This window comes from Herpailurus yagouaroundi, unplaced genomic scaffold (genome assembly GCF_014898765.1).
Source record: "Herpailurus yagouaroundi ecotype Mexico unplaced genomic scaffold, PumYag 28, whole genome shotgun sequence".
Lineage (NCBI taxonomy): Eukaryota > Metazoa > Chordata > Mammalia > Carnivora > Felidae > Herpailurus > Herpailurus yagouaroundi.
The window spans coordinates 1,939,496-1,955,479 of NW_024412376.1; the positions used below are offsets into that span (position 1 = coordinate 1,939,496).

A 15,984-nucleotide genomic window follows, 5' to 3' on the forward strand; every position below is an offset into this window, starting at 1 on the left:
GGGCTGGTTCAACATTCACAAATCAACCAACGTGATACATCACATTAATAAAAGAAAAGATAAGAACCATATGATCCTGTCAATCGATGCAGAAAAAGCATTTGACAAAATTCAGCATCCTTTCTTAATAAAAACGCTCGAGAAAGTCGGGATAGAAGGAACATACTTCAACATCATGAAAGCCATTTATGAAAAGCCCACAGCTAATATCATCCTCAATGGGGAAAAACTGAGAGCTTTCCCCCTGAGATCAGGAACACGACAGGGATGTCCACTCTCACCGCTGTTGTTTAACATAGTGTTGGAAGTGCTAGCATCAGCAATCAGACAACAAAAGGAAATCAAAGGCATCAAAATTGGCAAAGATGAAGTCAAGCTTTCACTTTTTGCAGATGACATGATAATATACATGGAGAACCCGATAGACTCCACCAAAAGTCTGCTAGAACTGATACATGAATTCAGCAAAGTCGCAGGATAGAAAATCAATGTACAGAAATCAGTTGCATTCTTATACACTAATAATGAAGCAACAGAAAGACAAATAAAGAAACTGATCCCATTCACAATTGCACCAAGAAGCATAAAATACCTAGGAATAAATCTAACCAAAGATGTAAAAGATCTGTATGCTGAAAACTATAGAAAGCTTATGAAGGAAATTGAAGAAGATATAAAGAAATGGAAAAACATTCCGTGCTCATGGATTGGAAGAATAAATATTGTCAAAATGTCAATACTACCCAAAGCTATCTACACATTCAAGCAATCCCAATCAAAATTGCACCAGCATTCTTCTTGAAGCTAGAACGAGCAATCCTAAAATTCATATGGAACCACAAAAGGCCCCGAATAGCCAAAGTAATTTTGAAGAAGAAGACCAAAGCAGGAGGCATCACAATCCCAGACTTTAGCCTCTACTGCAAAGTTGTAATCTTCAAGACAGCATGGTATTGGCACAAAAACAGACACATAGACCAATGGAATAGAATAGAAACCCCAGAACTAGACCCACAAAAGTATGGCCAACTCATCTTTGACAAAGCAGGAAAGAACATCCAATGGAAAAAAGACAGTCTCTTTAACAAATGGTGCTGGGAGAACTGGACAGCAACATGCAGAAGAATGAAACTAGACCACTTTCTTACACCATTCACAAAAATAAACTCAAAATGGATAAAGGACCTGAATATGAGACAGGAAACCATCCAAACCCTAGAGGAGAAAGCAGGAAAAGACCTCTCTGACCTCAGCCGCAGCAATTTCTTACTTGACACATCCCCCAAAGGCAAGGGAATTAAAAGCAAAAATGAACTATTGGGACCTCATGAAGATAAAAAGCTTTTGCACAGCAAAGGAAACAATCAACAAGACTAAAAGGCAACCAATGGAATGGGAAAAGATATTTGCAAATGACATATCGGACAAAGGGCTAGTATCCAAAATCTATAAAGAGCTCACCAAACTCCATACCCAAAAAACAAATAATCCAGTGAAGAAATGGGCAGAAAACATGAATAGACACTTCTCTAAAGAAGACATCCAGATGGCCAACAGGCACATGAAAAGATGCTCAACATCGCTCCTCATCAGGGAAATACAAATCAAAACCACACTCAAATATCACCTCATGCCAGTCAGAGTGGCCAAAATGAACAAATCAGGAGACTATAGAGGATGGAGAGGATGTGGAGAAACGGGAACCCTCTTGCACTGTTGGTGGGAATGCAAATTGGTGCAGCCACTCTGGAAAACAGTGTGGAGGTTCCTCAAAAAATTAAAAATAGACCTACCCTATGACCCAGCAATAGCACTGCTAGGACTTTACCCAAGGGGTACAGGAGTACTGATGTATAGGGGCACTTGTACCCCAATGTTTATAGCAGCACTCTCAACAATAGCCAAATTATGGAAAGAGCCTAAATGTCCATCCACTGATGAATGGATAAAGAAATTGTGGTTTATATACACAATGGAGTACTACGTAACAATGAGAAAGAATGAAATATGGCCCTTTGTAGCAATGTGGATGGAACTGGAGAGTGTGATGCTAAGTGAAATAAGCCATACAGAGAAAGACAGATACCATATGTTTTCACTCTTATGTGGATCCTGGGAAACTTAACAGAAACCCATGGGGGAGGGGAAGGAAAAAAAAATGAGGTTAGAGTGGGAGAGAGCCAAAGCATAAGAGACTCTTAAAAACTGAGAATAAACTGAGGGGTGAATGGGGGGTGGGAGGGAGGGAAGGGTAGGTGATGGGCATTGAGAGGGCATCTTTTGGGACGAGCACTGGGTGTTGTATGGAAACCAATTTGACAATAAATTTCATATATTAAAAAAAAATTTATGATTTAGAAAGTTTTAAAAATAAATAAATAAATAAATAAATAATATTTTTATATCCACATTACTTGCTTATTATTTTTTCCTGGATTTAAAATTCTTTTTTCATGTTTATTTATTTATTTTGAGAGAGAACGAGAGAAGCAGAGCACAAGCAGAGGAGGGGCAGAGAGAGAGGGAGAGAGAGAAAATCCCAAGCAGGCTCCGAGCTGCCAGCACACAGCCTGGCTCAGGGCTCAAACTCACAAACCGTGATATCATGACCTGAGCTGAAGTCAAGAGCCAGGTGCTTAACTGATTGAACCACCCAGGCGCCCCTCTTCTGGCCATTTTTTATTTGCATGTAAAATAATACGCAGATTCGTTTCATAACTTGCTAACATACCTACCAGTTTAAAAATTGGAAGACTAGAGACTAGTAAAAATGGTAGTAATTCTGTAACTCTGACTAAAGTTTTTGGGTGGGAGATATATAATGACACTAAATGAAGACAAGGGAATCTTCCTACAATCTCCACCCACTGTTCCTATAAACCATTAGCAGAACTGAACAATGTCTCCTGAACTTGAATAGGTAATTAACTTACTTTAATATAAACAAACAAAAAATATTATGTATGTATGTTAACATCAAGTGAGATATTTAGGACATCCTCACCAGGAAGATTTGAAGTCTGTGGGAGAATAAGCCATAGCTGGACATTCAGTGAAAAACGAGTAATTGCTAATAACAATAACAACAAAAAACAACCAATGAAACCAAACTTCTCACCTCCTTTCAAAGAAGTGTCAGTATTTTGTCCTTTATGTCACATATGCAAAAGTAGGCTTTGAAGGGTAGTTATTCCCTGACAACTTTAGGTCAAGCCCCTCTGAACAGATGCTTAGGAAACAGGCTGTAATCAAGCTAAAAGCAATCATCTAAGCAGAGAGCTAAAAATAATTCAAAATGCCTTTTTTAGGGGTGCCTGGGGGGCTCAGTCGGTTAGGCCTCCGACTCTTGATCTCAGCTCAGGTCTTAATCTCATGGTCGTGAGTTCAAGCAGGGGTGAGGGAGTGCCTTGGTGGCTAAGTCTTAAGTGTCTATTTCTGCTTGGATCATGATCTCGGAGTTGTGAGATTGAGCCTCGCGTCTCCATGCTGGGTGTGGAGCCTGCTTGCTTTCTCTCTCTCTCTCTCTCTCTCTCTCTCTCTCTCTCTCTCTCCTTGTGTTCCCTCTTTTAAAAACAAATGCCTTTTGGGGCACGTGGGTGGCTCAGTCAGTTAAGCGTCCGACTTCAGCTCAGGTCATGATCTTGTGGTTCATGAGTTTGAGCCCCATGTCAGGCTCTGTGCTGACAGCTCAGAGCCTGAAGCCTGCTTGGGATTCTGTGTCTCCCTCTCTCTCTGCCCCTGCCCCACTCATGCTCTGTCTCTCTCAATCTCAAAAACAAACATTAAAAAATTAAAAACAAGAAACAAATGCCTTTTTAGTTATACCAGGAAAATATGTATTCATTATTTTGTTTCAGGCTTTACTTTGTTCTGAAATTCACTTTGTTCTGTCCTACCTGTTTTCTCTTTCTAGAAAGGGAGCGAGAGGAAACATTAGGGGAAGAGTCATCCTGTGGAGGACCAGTGGGGATGAAGGACAGTTTAAGATCCCTGGTTGCTTGCTCCAGTTGCAGTGCCCTAAACGGAGGGGGGAGGGGTGCAGGAAGCAGGGGGGTGGGGTGGGGGAACTGTGCTCTGCAATCTTTCCCCACTTACTCCAAGTAGCCAGGAAGTGGGCCCAGGCCTCCGTGTCAGAGTCTGCTTGGGGCATGCTTTTGAGCCTCCAGGACCAGCTCTCCCACTCTTGCAAAAGGAAATGAAAAGTAATAGACCCTTCCTAACCATTCCCAGATATCTTACTGAGGAACCCAATATGCTGTATAAGATAATTATTTTTCAAATATTATTTAGAGTCTTTCTAAATAGAAAAGAATGGAAATAATTAGGTTAGCAGATATCATGCTTGGATTGACAGTTACCTGTTTGAGCCACACATTTGTTGTCATCAGTTGATTCTTTTCATCCTAAGAAAATGGCAATTAGAAAAATGTAAATTCAAATTAAGTGAAGTCTTTGAGATTTATTTTGTCAGAAAGACCACCCTTTGCTTAAAATAAAAAATAATAATTAAAGCAAATAGCAGCTCATTATGGTGATATTTATCCAAAACCGCATAACCCAGGGGTGCCTGTGTGTCTTAGTTGGTTGAGTGTCTGACTCTTGATTTCAGCTCAGGTCATGATCCCAGCGTCGTGGGACCAAGTCCTGCATCAGGCTCTGTGCTGTGTGTGGAGTCTGCTTGGGATTCTCTCTTTTTCTCCCTCTGCCCCTCTTCCTGACTTGCTCTCTCTCTCTTTCTCTCTCTCAAATAAAAAAAAATTTTTTTAATTGCATAACCCAGAAAGTATGGTAAGGCCGCAAAGTAAGAATGAATATTAGTTAAATCAGAGATCGGTTTTGCATGATTTTCTAGAAGGAATCCTTGGGCATTGAGTCAGCTGAGGTAGGTGAGTGTGCAACTGGTAGGGCAGGGGATTTAGGAAACAGGAGACGATTATTCTGGGACTTCGGGGACCGTACCAGAATGACTTTGCAGAACTGGCTTAACGTTCACTGGTTTCCCAGGAACGCAATCATGTCAGAAGTGGGAGCCCAACAGGAAAATGAGCAGAGAATGTTAAGGTCTGGGTGGTGTCAGGGGAACAGGTGGAATCCTGAGGGGATTCAGGAGGGTGATGAGTCACTAGGCGCTCACGGGGGTGCTGGCAGCATCTGCCCTCTCTCCCTGTAGACACCCCTGCCAGCCCTCACGCAGTTCGGGTGACACCGAATCAGCCCAGGGGACACCAATGAGCCCTCGGCTCAGTTCTCTCTTCTCTCCATCTCCTCTGTTCTCCCTGGGTACTCATCCTGGTTCTCAGCAAACCCGCCAGAGACAATGTCTGTCTTAACAACCATATCCATCCCCCAGCAAAGAGGTGCACACTCATAGTGCCGCAATGAAAATTTACTCCCCAGCACTTCTCATTCCTTCCTCGGGTCATTTCACTGGCCTCTTGGGGCAGATTTTCTCTCACAGTAAGTTATTTTTAAAATTGAAATGGTAGACATGGGGAAAGAAAACAAAATAAAGTCTTAGATTCACAAACAGGTTAAGGAATGCATGTTCTTTTTAGCTTAGTGCCAAGGATTACTCACCACATCCACGAGCTGAGATATTTTCAATCCAAAATATACTTTTATGGTGTCATTAGAATTTAATACAGGACGAACCCATTTCTGATAACCTTGGAATAAGCGTCTGAGGAGGGCGTCTTCATTTTCAACAATTGAACTGAATCCTGCAGCAGCTGTAAGATCATGAGCGAAACCTGAATTAATGGGAAAAGTATAATGGCTGGTTTAGCATCCTGTGGCCTGAACCTTCAGGTGTTCAGCAAAGGCAGCTTTGCATATACAGGGGTTCCCTAACCATTCCCCATGCCCACAACACATGGCTGAAAGTAGATTCTATGCTTTACCCAGAGCTTTGCTCTCTCATGGGATTTTCCCACCATGAGGTCAGCACCTTGATCCCCAAACAATCACCCACAGCCACCCCCTTACCCTTGACCTCACATCTCACCTGAGATGCCACCTCCTTACAGACATGGTCTCTGCCCCTGTGCTATAGTCCACTACTGCACCCTATCCGGCTCCATCATGTCCTTACCACAATGTGTTGTATACCTCTCATCATCTGTCCTTCCCTTGAGCTCCATGATGGCAGACATGGTATCCATTTTATTTGATGATGTTTATCCAGCACCTAGACTAGTGCCAGCCCACAGCACATGCTTATTTTATATCTATTTAATGAATAATCCAATGACAGGAATATGTCAGGGCCATTTTTCATGCATTTGGCACGTATCCATTGAGCACACATATCCACTGAGCACCTACCACATCCCTTGTGCTGCTCTTTTTCCTTCCTCCTGAGGAAGTCTTCCCTTACAAAGACTCCCTGGTCAAGAACCAGGTTCTAACACTCCTCTCCGCCCCTACATGTCTGAGAGCCCAAGAAACACCCCAACTTCAAGCTTTGACCCTCAGGCTGAAGAAATGGTCTAGGAAGGCAGTCTAGAGATACGTTTTGTTTCTTTTCAGTATTATGCTATCAAACATAAAACATGGCAGCTTTATTGTTGCTTTTTTTTTTTTTAAGTTTACTTATTTACTTTGAGAGAGAATGAGCATGGGAGAAGCAGAGAGCGAGGGAGAGAGAGAATCCCAAGCAGGCGCCATGCTCAGGGCAGAGCCCCACAGGGGGCTCAAACTCATGAACCATGAGATCAAAAGTTGGATGCTTAATGGACTGTGCCACCCAGGTGCTGTTATTATTGCTGTTTTAGATATAGCCCCTTTCTTCATATATCCAGTGCCCTATTAATCTCCTACAACAACTCATTCTGCACTGTATGGCTTACCGTAGGAAACCTTTTCTTCTGCTGAGTGACACATGATGGGCAATGATCATGTACCAGACACCCCGAAGTTTACCCAGTAAAACCCAAAGATTCTTAGCAGGAAGAAGAGCAAACATTCCTAGTATGTACATGAGAACTTCACTTTACTAAGGGAGTAGCAATTCAAAATGCACCCTTTTTTTTTTAAAAATTGAACCATAAATAGCCTACAGTAGTATATTAATTTCAGGTATACAACATAATGATTCAACAATTATGTACAATACTCAGTGCTCATCATAGTAAGTGCAATTACGATTTGTCACCAAACAATGTTATTACTGTCTTATTGACCATATTCCCTATGCTGTACTTTTCATCTCTGTGACTTATTTATTTTTTATTTATTATTGTAACTGGAAGTTTGAAACCCACTCGTAATGCTCCTAGGGGTAAACAGAGGTGTCAATAAGATGGGTTACATACTCGGGCTGCTCCCACCCCTTTCTCTTATGTTCCAAAAATATATGAAAATGCAAATGAGTGATGGCGAGAGCTTATGTTTGTGCTTAGTTATCTGAAAAGCTAACTGTTCTCAGGGAGCCTGGGCGGCTCAGTCGGTTAAGCATTGGACTCTTGATTTCGGCTCAGGTCGTGCTCTCACGTGATCTTTGTGCACAGCACAAAGCCTCTTCGGGATTCTCTCTCTCCCTCTCTCTCTGCCCCTTCCCCCCTTCCCTCCCCCTCGCTCTCTCAAAATAAATAAATAAACTGGAAAAAAAAAAGCTAACTGTTCTCAAACTTTGATACTTCAGTTCTTAACAAGCAGAGCAGCACGAAGGAGCAGGTCAGCTGGGTGGCTGCCAGGACAGCACTCTGCAAAACGTTACTGGAAGTGGAGAGAAGGTAGGAGTTGAAATTCCCCGAAGCCTCCTGAGGGATGGAGTGTTCACCTGCTCGGGCTAAACTTCACGAATTCCCTACCCCACATCTGGTCTTAACTTCCTTCAAAATACATCATAACTCTGATTCTTTCCCACCATCTCCACTGGTACCACCTGAGTCACAAGTTCCATCATCTCTCTTGGATTCTTGTGCTCCTTCTTCCTGCCTTCCACTCTTGCCCCTTTTACAGTTCATTTCCTGCTCAGCAGATGGAACCAGCTCTTAAAGGCAGAAGAGGTTTATATAAGTTCCTGCCCAAATCCTACAAATGGCTTCCCATCAAACGCAGGCAGACATCTCACATCCTTGCCATGGTTTCCCAGGCTCTTGTATGGCCCCTACCCTCTCCCACTCTGCCCTCACCCCTCCTCCCCAGAGCTTCAGGTCCATCTGCTCTTTCTAGAACATGCCTGTAGGCTTCTGTTTGGGGAAGACTCTTGCCCTGAAGAGGAATCCATGCTCATTCCTTCATTTTGTCCCATCTTTGCTCAAATGTCATCTCCTTGAAAGGTCCTTCTGGGTTACACAATCTAAAATCCCTCCTCACACTTTATCCCCTTAATGATGCTTTATCTTGCATGGGAGCACTGGAACATATTGTATGTTTCTTTGTCTATTGTCTGTCTGCCCCATTGGAAAATGCCAGCTTCATGAAACCTTTCTTACTTCTGTCTCCCAGCTCCATGGGGCCTGGCACATCATGGCTGCTGAGCACACCCTTGTGCAGCAACATAGTGAGCTACTTTGCTGAGTGGTGTTTGGAGAATTTGGGCCAGAGCTGAATTTATCTGGAGGGGAGAGAAGCAGGGAGGTCACAGCTGTCCTCCCTCGGCCTCGCCTGGCAGGAGAATATTGTTGCGTGGGCACCATGACAGTGACTGCTGGTTCCCTGCTCAACAGCCACTTACCCTTTCTTTTTCAGTAACGGATGCTATGTTTATTCAGAATTGAATGGTGCCAGCTTAAAATGTTCCCTTCTCAGGCCCCTTACAGCTAGGGATGGCCATACGACATATACATGCCACTTAAATCCAAACAGAAGCCACAGGGTGAGGTTTGTAGGAAATACTGTTGAAGAGGATGGACTTGGTCCAATACGCACATTTCACCTTTCATCTTTCACCCTTTGCTCCCTTTTCTTCCTGCCTAGAGGTAGAACATGGCATCTAGGGATCTGGCCACCCAGGTATCTCACAAGCCTGATGAAAGCTACACACATAAGATGGCAGAATAGAAGGGCAGACAGAGCGCGGGACCCTGATAGCACTATAGGACCATCAACCAGCCCAGGACCGCTCTCCTCCAAATTTCTTGGTGTGTGAGAAAAACAATCTTCCCTTTTGGATAGGCTCTTATGGCCATTGTTACACGAATCTGAGTGTAGTCCTAGTGGCCAAGAACCCAACGGCACTGCCCTTCCCCAAAAGCCCTTGTGTCCCAGTTCAGCCCAGTGAGAACAATTTACTTAAGACACCACCTCACAATGGATGGAGACACTCCAGGAAGGGTGAGAACAACTGAATAACGTCTGAACCAACACACACACACACACACACACACACACACACACACACACGGACTTCTTAGCTTGGACAACTCTAAGCCATTATAATTCTGAGAACAGAAATTGTACTTTTGAACTCCCTTTCCTGGAAGGAAAATCTTACTGTCAGTTTGCAGGGAGGTAGACTTACACATTATGACCTTGACAATCCCCAGCTCTTGCCACCCTCAAAGCTGTACCCTCTGTGAGAATGATTAGATCCTGCTCTTTGTCGGGATCTAAAGGGAAATAAGCAGATTTTCTTTCAGGGACCTTCGTATGTTTTGACCCATGTTGCCAATGTCAGAGGGTGAGCTGTTGTCTGAATCAAGGCACAAAAAGCATAAATCTGTACTGGCCGTTATGGACTAAATACTTGTATGCCTTCAAATTCCTGTGTTGAAGTCCTAACCCCCAATGTGACTATATTTGGAGACAGAGCCTAGAAGGAGGTATCTAAGGCTAAATGAAGTCATCAGTGTGGGGCCCTAAATCAATAGGACTGGTGTCCTTATAAGAAGCGGAAGAGACATGAGAGCGCTCTCTCTCCCCATGCAAGCACGAGGAAAAGCCAGGTAAAGACGCTGCCAGAAGACAGCTATTTACAAGCCAGGAAGAGAATTCTCACAGAGACCATTTTTGCTGACACCTTGATCATGGACTTCTAGGCTCCAGAACCGTGAGAAAATAAATTGCTGTTCAGCCACACAGTCTGTGGTGTTTTGTTATGGCAGACTGAGCTGACTAGACCCAAACAGATCTTACCAAAAAAAAAAAAAAAAAAAAAAGCCAAAGTTTTAATGCTTTCTGCCTAAATCTTCAACCTTCCTGAACTTCCCCAAATAAAAGTTGAGGTCATTGATGTTACTGAAGCAGACGTAGACGATAGCTCTGGAAATTTTCTAGTTTGTCCTTGCAAAACAGAACATTATAACAAAAGGAAATTGTTTCCACTGTTGATTCTTTGAGACTAGCGACTCAAGAAATACTTTGTGATATTTGGGGAAAGAACAAATGAAGGAGTTAACGCACAAAAGCTCCAATGGCACTTTCTGTGCACAGAGGGAGGAGGAGGCAGAGTGACCCCAGCTCACTGATCTAGAGGATGTAGAATCGCAGATGTTCTCAGGATTTCTAGGACAAGGGGTATCTGTTTTAAGGAATATCTGGATCCCTGAAAATCTGTGTGTAAACCAGTTTTGTAAATGGACTTGTATTTTAAATAAATTAGACAAGATCAATATTCTAAGATACATCTCGGCAATGCACTGACAAAGTCAACAAACTGCTCTTGGAAGCTGAGTGACTCCCTGAGTGGGTGCTTGCATTTCCCAAAGCCCGCTTTATGAAGGAGGGATGGGAGAACATTTGTATTCATAAATAATACCAGCACTAAATAAGAAGGACAAGTGAAATGATGACGAAGTGAAGACAATGGAGCTAGAAAGGACTTTGAAGATGTTCTAAGTCCCTCATTCTACAGATGAAGATCCTGGGGTGCCAAGAGGGGCAGTGACTTACTCAGGGTCAACCTAGTTAATGAGTGGCAGATGTGTTCATGTCTTTGAACATAAATTTGTTGTTATTGCTTTTTTTTGTTACTGTGTTGTTGTTAGCATTGTATTTACCAAAATACTTTACTTTAAAGCGATCTATTGCCAGGAAGAATGATATTCTAAAACCAGGTCGCAGATAATATTTGTTTGATGGTGTAGACAGACACTCAATGTTGGTGATGGTATTCCATAATCCAACTCAATCTCCCTCTACTGCAGTTGGGACCTGGCAGCTGGCTTGGCCCTGGTGTCCCTTGAATGGGCACTGAGGTCACTCTCCTTAGAGATGGACACCCAATGCTTTATAGTGGGAGCAATCCTCCTTCAGACTTGACCATGGTCCCCTCCCTTTCTTTGCATTAAGTCTTGCTTTGCACTCCTTACACACACACCCCGACAGACTCAGACTCAAACACACACACTTAGTCTAATGCACATCTTCAGAGGATGTGTGCTGCCTGTTACAGCTTGTCACCATTTCTTTTGGTAAAAAGGAATTTCATTGCTCCCTTAAATCCCGATTCTCCCCCTTTATTTTTCTCCTCTCCCTATTTAATCTTTGTCTCATTTTCTTTGTCAAAATATTTCTCTTGGGACGATGTAAGCAACTCTGCAGGTGGAAGGCAAGAAGAGGGAGAGCACATGCAAGTGATCAGACAGGTGGGGAGCTCTCTGCCTGATTCCAGTAATTTCCTCCATGTGGATCTCAGGCTGGGAAAGTGCTCTAGGAGGGCACTCTGCTCTTGGCTCTGGACATGGAGTCTCTTGCCAAACTCGTCACTCGTTAGAACAAGAATCCAACAAATATTTATTTAACATTGAGAGCCACTGGACTCAGATTTAGATATGAGTTTTGGTCTTGTTTCCAAACCTTGGCAATCTTCATTAAGCAAGGCATTTAAATTCTCCCAATAACAATAAAATGGTGGATGATTGGTAAGCCCCTACCAACTCACACATGCTTTATGTCCATGAAACACCCATAAAATATGACCTATTAATGCCCAATATTTACTATTCTGAAGACACAAAAAAGAGCCAATGTTTAAGATGTGCCATTGATTGGAGGACATCGCTCCTGGCTGCCATTTACTGCAACAGAAGAGGCATCTGGGTAAAGATAACTGAAGCTATGAAGGGATTAGACAGGACTCACTACCCATGAGGAGGTTAGGGCTCTCTCAACCCCTATAAGTGGAATCATGAGAGATTTGGATGAGGTACCCAGTTCCAACTTGAGGCAAAGAAATTTTCTTTGAAACTTATAACTTGACGTTCTGGCCTCTTTATTCTTCTTGACCACGTTTCTTTTCCCTTCTTCAGGCTCTCAGACTTTCTGGTCTCTCCTCACCCAATTATCAAAGCCCACGTTCTGGGACATCTGGGTGGCTCAGTCAGTTGAGTGTCCAACTCTTGATTTCAGCTCAGGTCATGATCTCATGGTTCATGAGATCAAGCCCTGCATCGGGCTGTCTGCTGTCAGTGCTGAGCCCACTTTGGATCCTCTGTTTCCTTCGCTCTCTGCCCCTGCCTCACTCATGCTTTCTCTCTCTCTCTCTCAAAAATCAACATAAAAAAAAAAAAAACCACTTTCTGCAAAGTTTTGACAAGTTCATGCACGCTGAGGTATAAATAACTGATAAGACTTAATCAGTGAAAATTCACATGCTTATTTATGGTTTTATTGAAGACAACATCATTGTTTATCCTTAGCTAAGAGAGTAAAAAAGTTATTAAGACTTTTAAACCTTAGCAAATATGGTTGGGAGAGACACAGTTTTTTTGTTTTGACGCTTTTTGGTATATTTTGGTTTTGTCCTTCTATTGTCACCAGCCTGTCCAAAAAAATCATACCACAAATAGGCTGGTTTCTGCTGTCAACACATAGAGCTCACCCTCAGGGTGAAATCAAATAATAAATATTGAATGGATTCTTGCTAGCGTGAGAATTTATTAGAATGATTTTGTTTTTTCCCCCTCTCTCATATCCCATGCTGGAATCATTCCTAGGATACAGGACACCCTCAGTAAATATTCATTGAATGAATAAACACATGTCACCATGTGGTAAGAATGATGGGAAGATGAGTAAGAGACAGTCCCCTGTTTCTGGGAGCAGACACAAACCCACAAAGCATGAATTCGCAACAGAAGAGATGTCACATGCCCATACACAATTATTCTTTCCACCAAAGCCAGAAATATAAAAATGAGGGGTTGCCCCTTGTGATTTGGAAAAGGTAGTTTTGTGTAACAAAAAGAAGCCATTTCCTTTGCAATGAAAAGTAAAGTTACAAAACTTAAGGAAAGGTGCTACTGATCTGAAAATAGAAATAGATGCCAATGGATCTTGAAATATCCACAAATGTGAGAGTTACTACAAGTTATTACATAGATTGATTATAGATCTGTGACAGACATCTACAGCACAGTATAAATTCCCAAACTCTTGCAGCCTATGCAATGGAGAATGAGTACCAGTCTCCCCTCTAATTCCAATTTTCTTATGTAACCATCATTGTGTGAGGAAGAAGATCATAGGTGAACTAAGAGGGTTTATGCCAACTCCCCCCACTTACCAGTGAGCGACTTCCCTAGGGAAAGAATGGTAAGAACCCATTCTTTCACAGTAAATAGGATAGTGCATTAAAGCAGAAAAAACATCAGACACATGTGTATTAATTGTATGCTAAAACACACAGAAGTTGATGATTATTTTTACGACTGACCAACTGCATTTCAGACTTTGCAGGAACCAAACTTAGTGATATTTGAAAGTGGGTGTGATGCCCTCTGCACTTAAAAACTACTGGTTTTGAGTCCCCAGTATGAGGAAAGGCTACATTTTTAAAGATATGATAATGTTCAGGTATGTTCGTGCCTAGATTTGCAATCTAGGATTTATTCAATCTAGGATTTATTTCAGGACTTGGGCAGATCTCAGTGCCTCTGGCTTTCCATCTGAAAATAGCAGTAGTCAAGCGTGGCAAAAATACTAGCGAGAAATGAATACAAATTGCTAATGGGGCAACAGTGTGTTCTTGCCATCTGGCTCCTGGCTCTAAATGGTTTCCGCTGCAATGGGAAAAGATTTGTGTTCTGAAGTTACATAAAAAGGGAACTGATTCCCAAACCCAGATAACTGGCAGGTGCAAATGACCATCTCCCCTAAACTTTTCAGTTATTTTCTTCCTCTTTCCATTTCTCTTCTGTCTGTCTGTCTCTCCCTCTCTCCTTTTACGTGCCCTCTTCCTTTATTAAGAATTCTCCTACTTTCAGGTAGATAGTAGTCACAGAAAACTCACACATGTTCATAGACATTTGATGCATACTTTTGCTTCATTGTGATATACAAACATACTAAATATATCTACACACAAATTAAACTTTGTAGATAGGTCTACAGGATAGATGGGATAAAATATACACACAGATATAGTGATTATTAGTAGATATGATATAAAAATGTTGATGTAGTAAATTGCTGTGCCAAATATTTTAACAATTCTGAGTAGCATCCAGGGCATTGGGTAACATTTTTCCTGCTTTTATATCTTCCAACCAAGTTCATGATTCAAAAGCAAAAGCACAGTAAATGACAACAGCGTAAACATTATGGAATTCATAGGTGTGATGATTTCTTTACCAATATACAGATTTCCTAGAATTACTCATTGGAGCCACATTTTAAAAGTTATGCTAAGATACCTATACATTACATTTTATCATCCTAACATTATGAATACCGTATTTCCACCTCCCTGGCTTAAATAGTTATGCGGTGATGAAGTTTTAATTTACTCTAACTTGAGCTTACCTGAGGGAATGACACCAAGGACAATGAGCAGCAGGATGAAGGCTGGCAGCATCATGATGTCAGGCTAGGAAAGATAATTTCTTCCCTTATAACAATATAGCATTTCCATCAGAAAGGGAGGTTTTGAAAAGAAAATGCAGTAGTTCAAAATCCGAAGTGGAACCCGAGGGGGAGACACCTGAAGCGGGAATAAGATCGTCTCACACCATCTCACGTCAGAGCGATGGTTCTTAAACTACACTTCATTGATTTCCAGTGAGCTGTCAGAGCGTGTAAGTCTAAAACGTATCTCTGGGTCCTAACTCCTGACTTATTAATCTGCTCTCTCACAAGGAGATGCAGGACAAAAGGGAAAGGATAAGGCTGGACCACTTCTGAATGTTCTGTGGTATTTTGCTCACGGTTGGAGATCTAAGCAAAGGAGAAAAACTACGTTTTATCACATGTGTCGCGGAAGTTAGTGAGAAGTTTCTCATACATATTATTCCTCTATTGTCTCTTTATTTTGGACTTGGAGCTTAGGAATAATGACTATGAGGGGGTTAAGAGGTATAAAATTCCAGTTATAAGTCACAGGGAGGTAATGTACAGCATGGTGACTATAGTTTATAATACTATTGCATATTTGAGAGTTGCTAGAAGAGTAGATCTTAGAAGATCTCATCACAAGAAAAAAGATTCGTAACTATGTGTGCTGATGGATGGCAACTAGCCTTATTGTGACCACTTGCAATATGTCCAAATATTGACACCTGAAACTGATATAATGTTGGATGTCTATTATACCTCAATTGACAAAAAAGAATAATGAATATATCCTGTGCCTCTCATGACTAATGTGTTCTAATGTCAGAGGATCCTCTGACATTCCCTTGGGCCCACCAGATCCACCTTATCTTCTACAGGAGAGAGTGTGGTCGGAGCTTGGTCTGGTTGTTTCCCTAATGGGACTTGGAGGCTAATAATGCCACTCTTTCTTTGATTCACCTTCTTCACAGTAGATCAGATTTTCATCTAGTTCAGTGGTGTCCACACCCAGAGGACCCCTCATAAATTCAAATCTAATGAATGGACAACTGTAAGTTAGGGCTGGATACAGGAGAGGGCCAGGTGGGAGCAGGTATCTGGATGGGGACCAGGTGATGGAGTCCCAGGCTCCAGGGCACTGAGGAACTCCACTTGGGCAATACCGAGTCCATCTTTGGCCCTCCATCTTGTTTTTGCCTCTGGGAACAGGGGGCAACATGTTAGATAACTAGTAAAGAGCCCTTCTGGGCACAGCTGACACCGTCTTAG

At 42.2% G+C, this 15,984-nt stretch overlaps 1 protein-coding gene across 3 annotated transcripts in view; it reads right to left on the reverse strand.

Annotated features, from left to right (window-relative positions):
- CHRNB3 (cholinergic receptor nicotinic beta 3 subunit) overlaps nucleotides 1-14,973 on the reverse strand; it is a 33,530-nt gene extending 18,557 nt beyond the window's left edge. Inside the window, exons 1-3 of one of the 3 annotated variants that reach the window (XM_040446804.1) lie at nucleotides 14,689-14,973; nucleotides 5,578-5,729; nucleotides 4,359-4,403 (exon numbers count right to left, since the gene is read on the reverse strand). In XM_040446804.1, coding sequence (XP_040302738.1) covers nucleotides 4,359-4,403; nucleotides 5,578-5,729; nucleotides 14,689-14,743 — 252 coding nt within the window. In that variant the 5' untranslated portion in view covers nucleotides 14,744-14,973. Of the gene's footprint in view, nucleotides 1-4,358; nucleotides 4,404-5,577; nucleotides 5,751-14,688 lie in introns of all 3 variants that reach the window. The other 2 variants (XM_040446762.1, XM_040446876.1) reach the window with 2 other exon arrangements.
- Between the last annotated feature and the right edge of the window lie 1,011 nt (nucleotides 14,974-15,984).